This window comes from Crocuta crocuta, unplaced genomic scaffold (genome assembly GCF_008692635.1).
Source record: "Crocuta crocuta isolate KB4526 unplaced genomic scaffold, BGI_CrCroc_1.0 scaffold886, whole genome shotgun sequence".
In the NCBI taxonomy this organism is placed as follows: Eukaryota; Metazoa; Chordata; class Mammalia; order Carnivora; family Hyaenidae; genus Crocuta; species Crocuta crocuta.
The window spans coordinates 506188-514097 of NW_027530624.1; the positions used below are offsets into that span (position 1 = coordinate 506188).

At 61.7% G+C, this 7910-nt stretch overlaps 1 protein-coding gene across 3 annotated transcripts in view; it reads right to left on the bottom strand.

The window, feature by feature from the left end:
• ARHGEF1 (Rho guanine nucleotide exchange factor 1) overlaps positions 1-7910 on the bottom strand; it is a 17707-nt gene that overhangs the window by 1113 nt on the left and 8684 nt on the right. Inside the window, exons 14-30 of one of the 3 annotated variants that reach the window (XM_077768160.1) lie at positions 7301-7406; positions 6759-6770; positions 5981-6148; positions 5554-5699; positions 3959-4105; positions 3549-3631; positions 3223-3348; positions 2999-3113; positions 2779-2879; positions 2506-2583; positions 2180-2255; positions 1932-2099; positions 1321-1408; positions 1098-1184; positions 658-728; positions 483-569; positions 5-168 (exon numbers count right to left, since the gene is read on the bottom strand). In XM_077768160.1, the coding sequence (XP_077624286.1) occupies positions 5-168; positions 483-569; positions 658-728; positions 1098-1184; positions 1321-1408; positions 1932-2099; positions 2180-2255; positions 2506-2583; positions 2779-2879; positions 2999-3113; positions 3223-3348; positions 3549-3631; positions 3959-4105; positions 5554-5699; positions 5981-6148; positions 6759-6770; positions 7301-7406 (1823 nt within the window). The remainder of the gene's footprint in view (positions 1-4; positions 169-482; positions 570-657; positions 729-1097; positions 1185-1320; positions 1409-1931; positions 2100-2179; positions 2256-2505; positions 2584-2778; positions 2880-2998; positions 3114-3222; positions 3349-3548; positions 3632-3958; positions 4106-5553; positions 5700-5980; positions 6149-6758; positions 6771-7300; positions 7407-7910) is intronic. The other 2 variants (XM_077768161.1, XM_077768162.1) reach the window with 2 other exon arrangements.

Sequence of the window (7910 nt, forward strand, 5' to 3'; positions counted from 1 at the left end):
CTACTTCCAGCTGTTTAATGGTCTCCTCCAGGCTGAGCAGCTTCTCCTGAATTTCCTGGGTCTGGGTCGGGCTCAGGGGGCCGCCCCCTGGGACCCCATCCCCTTCACGGGGAGGCCCCGCCCCACTATCTTCCTCGGAGGGAATCAGGAGTTGCTTCAGGGACAGCACTGGCCAGGGGCAAGAGCACAGAGTCAGGGGCAGGACTGGGAAAGAGGAGGGTGGGAGCCAGGCCACAGTGGGGGGGGGGGCATGGGGGTGCAGAGGAGAGGCTGTGGCTAGAGCTGGGGCAGGGTGGGAGGGCAGGGAAGATGGCATCCGGGGAAAAGCTGGATTGGAAGGTCAAGGAAGGGACAGGAGGAGGAGGGGCTTGGGGGCCCTGAGGTGGGGGTGCAGGCCTGGCATGCAGTGGGCATGGGCATGGGCGTGGGCAGGCTGGAAAGCCAGGCTAGCAGCAGCCCGGAACAGGGCGGCACTGGGCTACCTTTCTCCAGGGCCTTGGCAGCCAGCTGGCCTTCAGGGCCAGGTCTGCTGTAGGGCAGGAGGGAACTGAAGATTCTCTCCATGCGGCCTGGGTGGGGGAGCAAGGAGGGTGCTCAGTTCCTGCTGGGCTTCCTCGGCAACCCTGCCCCCACCCACCACCCCCGAAAACAGCTCACCGTCAGCTGGGGGCATCTCTCGGCCACCACCATTGCCATTGTCTGAGCTGCTGAGCAGGGCTTCCCGGGTGCTGTGGGGAGGAAGTACTGGGTGACCCCAGGGCCTGGGGGACAGCAGGGAGACAAGGGCAGGAGGCAGGGAGACAAGGGCAGGAGGCAGGGAGGCAAGGGCAGGAGGCAGGGAGACAAGGGCAGGAGGCAGGGAGACAAGGGCAGGAGGCAGGGAGGTTCAAAGACATAAACAGAAGCTGAGGCTGGAAGGTGGAGACAGAAGAACCTGCACAGGAGCCAGATGGGCTGCAATGGAGTGGCGTACACACGCGCGCGTGCACACACACATACACACACACACACACACACAGGGCCAGAGCTCAGGTTCTGGACACACACAGAGGTCTCCCGTGGCTCCTTAGCCCTCCAGTTTCTCCCAGGCCCCTCACCTGCTCGGGCTGGGCCGGGGTTTGGGGCGAGAGGCAGGGGCGGGGACCTTCAAGGATCCAGCAGTCTCACTGATGAGGGCACACCAGCTGGGGAGAGAGGTCACCCCCGGGGCAGTCAGAGCCCCCAGACCCTGTGTCAGGGCCTCCCACCAGCAGCCCTGCCCCTGGAGACCCAGGGCCTGGGCCGCTTCTTCCACCCAAGCTTAGAACCCAGACCCCTCACTTCTTCCGTTCCGACACAGTCTGGGCCACCAGTTCGTAGATCTGAGCCTCTTGGTCCCAGGTAAAAAGGACATAGAAGGCTTTGTGATCTGCAGAAGGAGGGAGAGGGGGTTCAGGGCCAGGATCACCCCAACTTGCGCCTCCCCTGAGCCTGGGAAAGCCCCTGAAGGTGGTGGTGTCACCTCCAACTCCTGGGGTCAGTCCGTCCCTCCCTCTCACACCCCGTAATCCATCAGGCAGCCAGTCCCCAGCCTGGCTCTACACACAGGACCCGCGGAGCCACTGGTGCAGCTTCCCGGCAGCACCCGTGTCAACCCCCCTCACTGGGCTCCAGCCCCCACCCCTGCTCCCCCACTGTCCCCAAGAGGCATCCATGGTATCTTTTCAAACGTTGGTCCGAGCTGGCTGCTCCTTTGTGCGAACGTGCAGAGCTCACCGAGATCTACAACCAGCCCGGGCCCCGCCACGGCGAGCTGGGGGCTTCTCCCACCTCCCCCCTTCTCAGCCCCCACAGCGGCATCCCAGTGCTAGAACGTGCGTCCCCCAGCCCTCCAGAGGGTCACCTCCCACTCCATGGGTGGGTGTGCCCCAGGCCACTTGGCCGGGCCTCACCGGTGGCCACCTCTCGAGTCATGGCAGACGTGAGTGGCAGCACGGGCCGCAGCATGGTCTTGCCGTCGGGCGTGGGCGTCAGCGTCCGGCTGTGTGACTTGAGCAGCAGCCGCTCGTCCTGGCGCTGGAGCAGTAGCAGCAGGTCGTCCAGCAGCAGCACGTGGACCTCTGCGGGGCCAGGCCGGCGCTCAGCAGCCTCCCCTCTCCAAGTGCCCCACCCCTGAGCCCCGCTCAGCGCCAGCACCCACCTACAGCCTTGTCCTTTGTCACCCGCCACGTCAGCGGGCCCTCATGGATCAGCTTCTTCTTGGTGATATCTAGGCTCTGGAGGCAGGAAGGGGTCATGGTCGGTGACCATGGCAAGGGCAGGGGAGAGTCCAGGACGACCTCGGGGCCAGGGTCGCAGTCAGGGATCATCAGGAGGGGCAACCCGCTGGGAATGAGGAGGGGTGAGGGGCACAGGGGTGGCTCTCAACCCCTAGGTGCATTATCAGAGACTCCCCGGGGCCAGAGGGTCAGGGCAGGCTGAGGGCAGGGGAAGGCAAGGGAGAGGAGGGGAGGGCAGGTGGGGCACCTTGAACTCGTTCAGCATGGGGTCGCTGCTCTGCCGCAGGTGGGACAAGTCCAGTCGCTTCTGATAATCCTTTAGCCGCTGAGGCAGGGAAGGGAGAGTCACGGCGACAACCCAAGGACTGGGGCTGACCCACAGTGACCCAGAGGGGGACAAGCCCAGGGCCAGGCCCAAGCACCTAAGAAGTGGCCCCGAGATGGACAAGACGAAGGCCCCGGCCAACCTCTGCACACATCCGTCCCACTGCCCCAAGCCCAGGGCCACGCGCAGGCTCACCAGCCAGTCCTCTATATCGCGCACGGCCTGGTTGACGTGGTGCAGAATTTCCCGGCAGCACTCAGCCGCCCGCTCCACTTTCAACCGTTCCGCCCCCTCTTCTGTAGGAGACAGCAGCCCTGGTGAGCTCCAGCCCTGGAAGCTGCCGGTCCCACAGCCATGGTGGTCGGTGGTCAGGGAGGGGAGAGGGGTCCCGGGGGCGGGGCAGGGCCCGCGGTACCTGTGTTCTGCCCGATGCTCTGCAGGAGCAGGGGGTACTTGGTCAGGCGCTGCATTTCCGTGGGGATCATGTCCTTCAACTGCAGGCGGCGGCACCGTGGGCGGCTCTCGGCTTCCTGGGAGGGGGGAGCGGCAAGGAGGTGGCCCACACTAGGGCTCACCCCGGGGACTGGGACTCCAGCTCCCACCTCCCCTGGGACCCTGGGGCCCAGGCCTCCCCCTTACCTGTACAAAGGCGCAGAACCGAGGCTCCTTGCGCTGTTTGGCTTTGAGCTGCTCTAAGGCAAATGACTGGTGGCTGCAGAAGCGGGAGGAGATTTTCTGGAACCAGGAGCCTTCGGTACCATCAAACTATAGTGAGATTCAGGCCAGGGAGGCTGTCTCAGGTAGGATTGGGGAGAATAGCAGCCTAACAGGAGGACAGGGCTAGGGGCCCAGACCCCTGGGGGTTGATGGAGGGGAGGTTTGAGACCTGGCCTCCTCAGGCCTGCATTCCAGGTCCCCGGCTGGGAGAAGGGGCTCCCAGAGGGGTGGGGGCTGGGCGCCCTCACCCGGGCCAGCAGTACATCTCCGATCTCCTCAATGAGGTAGCCACTATCCTGCCTCCGCTTCATCAGTTGATCGAGGAACTGGGCTGTGGAGAGCAGTGAGGAAGGGCGGGGGGCTCTGTCAGGGCCCTCAAGGTTGTACGTAGAGCTGATTGGGAGATGGTGGTGGCTGGGCTGCAGGGGTGTCTGTCTGATCCTTGGAGCCACTGGGCTGTCCCCCCTGCCACGTGCTTGTTGATGTGCCCCCTGGAATGTGAGCTGGGGGGGGAGGGTTGGGGCTGTCCCCACGGCTAGAAAAAGCTTGCCACAGCAGGGACTCAGGGAGATGCGCTAGGCTCCAGGTCTAGCCATCAAGGCCTTGAAGGGGGGAGCCCATGGTGGGGCGTACTGTGGGGCCACTGCCCTGCACTCACAATGCACCTCGATGAGCTCGTCCAGGCTGGGGAAGATGTACTGTAGCTCCTCCAGGGGGAAGAAGCCCCCATCCGCCATGGGCTGGTAGAAGAGGTCGTGCAGCACCTGGAGCATGCGCACATGGGCCGCCTCGGTCACCAGCAGCTCTGGTGGAGGGCAAAGAACAGGAAGCATGGTTGGGGAGAGCGCACACTACAGGGCGCAGTCTCAAAGGCAGGTTGGGGGAGGGGGACGAGGACGACTCTCTCTGGATGGAGTCATTTGCCCCAGAAACAGCCACTGCGGGTTCCTTAACCCATCTCCATTTTTCCTCGGCTGCAGCAGCCGGCCAGGGCATGGCCACCGATCCCAGTCCGCCTGGCGCCGATGCAGGTCCCGGGACGTGGGATTTGCGGGGAACTCCCAGGCCAACTGGGATGACGTGGTCACACCACCAGCAGCAAGCCTGTAGCTGTGTTTCGTGACTAAGGGTCCAGCAAGTCTGTCAGTCTTGATTTCTGGAACAACGATAACCCCTCCCACACAGTGATAGCCTTGGAGCCGGGGACCCCCCACCCCTACACCCCAGAGGGAGCATCTGCCTGGATGTCAGGGGCCCAGGAGTCCCTAAACACTGAACATACAGTTCCACGTTGTTAGTGTTTTTCTGATGAGAGAGTGCTGTGCCGTCCACTATGGTAGCCACTAGCCACATATGGGGCTTGAAGTTTAATTAAAATGAGATGAAACACAAAATCCTGTTCTCAGTTGTACTGGTCACATTTCAAATGCTCAACAGCCATTACGTGGCTGGTGGTAACCACGCTGGACAGCGCAGATGCTGCATGTTTTCATTATTCCGGGAAATGCTATCAGATACACTGCTGTTATGTTTGGATCACATCCCTAGAAGGATCTGGAACACAAAAAGGAGTCACCTAACTGCCCTAAAAATTCCGAATGAGTACCCTTCTTACTAAGTAACTTGTAAATAAACTTCCAAACCAGAGCTTCCAAACAAGCATTCCACTTTTACCAAACCCCCTCCACACACACAATTTGAAATCACAGAAAAGAATCGAGATAGAAATGATACTTCCATCATCTCTCCGCCCAGAAGCAAGCACTGCTAACGTATTATCTTCCAAAACTTGTCCCTGTGGGACCCTTTCTGCCCCTTAACGGTTAAGATCATAGTAGCAACTATGGGAACGTTCTTACCCAGCCCCACACCGTGCTAAACACTCCTGTGAAACATCTCGGCTTCATAACAGTGTTCTGGGGGTAGAACTATTACTATCCATGTTTCCCAAATAAAGAAACAAAGATTTGTGCTAGAAATACGACTGTATGTACCATTTCCAGCTCTTACCAGCACTGTCCTGCACTACCAGAAACTCTCTGGAAATGTCAGTTTGACGGCCAATAGCCACAGTCCTGTTCCATGCACGGCTGCTCTACAATTTACATAACGAACGGCCCTCAGTGGGAACAGCCCATCTTTACGTTCTGCCTGTTGTCACTGACACCAGGGTGGACCTCTCCTCAGATCTGTCTCTTTGGCCGAACTGGGCTGCGTGGCTGGCCAAAGTGGGGTGCTGTGCGAGGTGCTCACCGCTGATGACCTCCTGCCGCTTCACCTGGCTCTTGGGCAGGCTGTGCAGGGTGCCTGGGGGGACGAGCTCCCGCCAGCCAGGGGGTTCTTCCGATTCCAGCTCTAGTCCAGACCGACCTGGGTCCCCTTCGTCTCCAGGCTCAGGGCTGTGGGACAAAGGCCTTGTTAGGGCGCCGGCTTGGGGCGTCCCAGGAAGGAGGTTTCCATTCCTAGTGTCCAACCCCCCCTCTATGGCCTTGGCATTCAATGCCTCCAAAGTAGCCCACGTGCCCCCAAATCTCTAGAGAGGAGTCCCACACCTCTCCTGTGACCTCGGTGACCTTAGCATCCAAAACCCAGTCCTCTGTCACTCTGGCAACAACCCCTCCCCCACCATCCTTCTGACTCTCCAGGCTGCCTCAGTGGATGGGGGGGAGGAATGACCTACGTGGCTCGTCGGGTAGGGCCAAGCACGGCCGTGGCAGAGCTGGGGTCCATGTCCACGTCACTTCGGGAGCGGCCCCCACCCCGGCCCTTAGCCCCGAGGCTGCCCCGGGAAGGCCGGCGGCGGTCACTCACCCGCAGGCTCTCCGAGCGCCCCAGACGCCCCGATAGCCTGGACCCCGAGGCCAAGGACAGTCAGCCAGAGGCCAGTACAGAGACAGGGAGGGACCAAGACAGGGACAGAGACGGGGAGAGCAGGACAGGGACAGAGATGGGGAGAGACCAAGACAGGAACAGATGGGGAGAGACCAGGACAGGGACAGACAGAGAGACCAGGACAGGGATGGACAGAGAGACCAGGACAGGGACGGACAGAGAGACCAGGACAGGGACAGACAGAGACCAGGGTATGGGAGACCAGGACAGAGATCGAACATGCAACAGAAGAGAGGGAAGAGTCAGAAGGAGCAGTGGTGCTTCGGGGTGCTGGGGCAGTGGGGGTGGTCAGGAGGGGTAGGGAAACTTGGTGGGGATGGGGAAGGAAACCCAGTATGGAGCACAGGACTGATCCCTCCCTTCCCTGAGGCAGGGGGATGGGGGGGCAGAGCGGGGAGTGAGGTGGGGAGGGGGATTGTAATACTTAGCTCTTCTGCTGGGAGGGTGATGTCCCCACCCACCCCTTGCAGGGTGAAGGGAAGGGAGTGGCCCATGGGGAGAGGGGAGGGGCTGGGAGAACCGGGGGAGGGGCTGGCCCTCCCCCAACCCAGGGCCCAGGCACCCACCTCTTCCACTTTCTGGGGAGAGAGGGGCACAGGGTCAGGATGGACCCAAATGGAACCCGACTCACCTCCCCCACCCACCAAAGGGTCCCCAAAGCAGCGGCACAAGGACAGGCAGGGGACAGAGCCTGCCCCCCAACTGTGAGGGGGACAGGGCCCCCAGGCATGGAGCACACAGGGTGGGGATTGGAGGGCAGGGCACCAGGAGGCAGGAGCAAGGTGCTGGGCGCTGGCTTAGAAGAGGAGGGGAAGGGATGAAAACCTGAAGGAGCGAGGAGCACAGGAAGAGGAAGTGGGAGGAAGTGGGAGGAAGTGGGAGGAAGTGGGGAGGAAGTGGGGAGGAAGTGGGAGGAGGAGATGAGAAAAGGAGAAGTCGGAGAAGGAAAGAGAAGGCGGAAAATGAAGAGGAGCAGCAGGGCAGAGTGGAGATGGCTCAGGGACAGCAGGTGCAAATGGCAGCGCGACCCGGCACACGCCTCCCCAGCCTGAGAAGCCTGGTCCTGCTCCCTGCAACCCCTCCCCCCGCACCCGGCCCCCCTGGGCACCTCTCCGTGTCAGCACTCTCCTCCGTGTTCTCCGGAGGCACCACGGGCTCCAGGCTGGCTGGGCCCTGCGAGGGCGGGTCCCCCAGCTCTGGTGGGGCATCAACACCTGTGTGGGCAGCGGGGGAGAGGGAGGCTGGCTCCAGGCCCTTGCGGCAAGACCCCCACTCTGGGGTCCTCCATTACCCGCAGGGAATGGCAGATGGGGGCTAAAACCACCCAGTGCCTGGCAGACACCAGAGGCTGCCCTGCATTTCAGTGGTGGACAGACAGATGCAAATGGAAAGGCCTCCGAGAACATGGCCGTGGGCAGCTGGGGCCGGCCGGTGAGGGTGGTAAAGAAAACACAGAACCGGGGGAGCCTGGGTGCTCTGCATGATGCCTCCACATCCATTCCCTTCTCCCGACCCTCAGCCGGGACTTGTGGGAAGAGGGTGGGTCCCATTTAGGAATGAGGAGACTGAGGCTCAGAGAGAGGAGTAACTTCCAAGATAGAACACAAGGAAGCCGCAGAGCCAGGACTGGAACCCAGGGCCAGCCAAGCAGCTGTCTCCCATCCATGGGGGTGACTGACAAACAAAGTACTCAGAGAGGATCCTGGGAAAGGACCCTG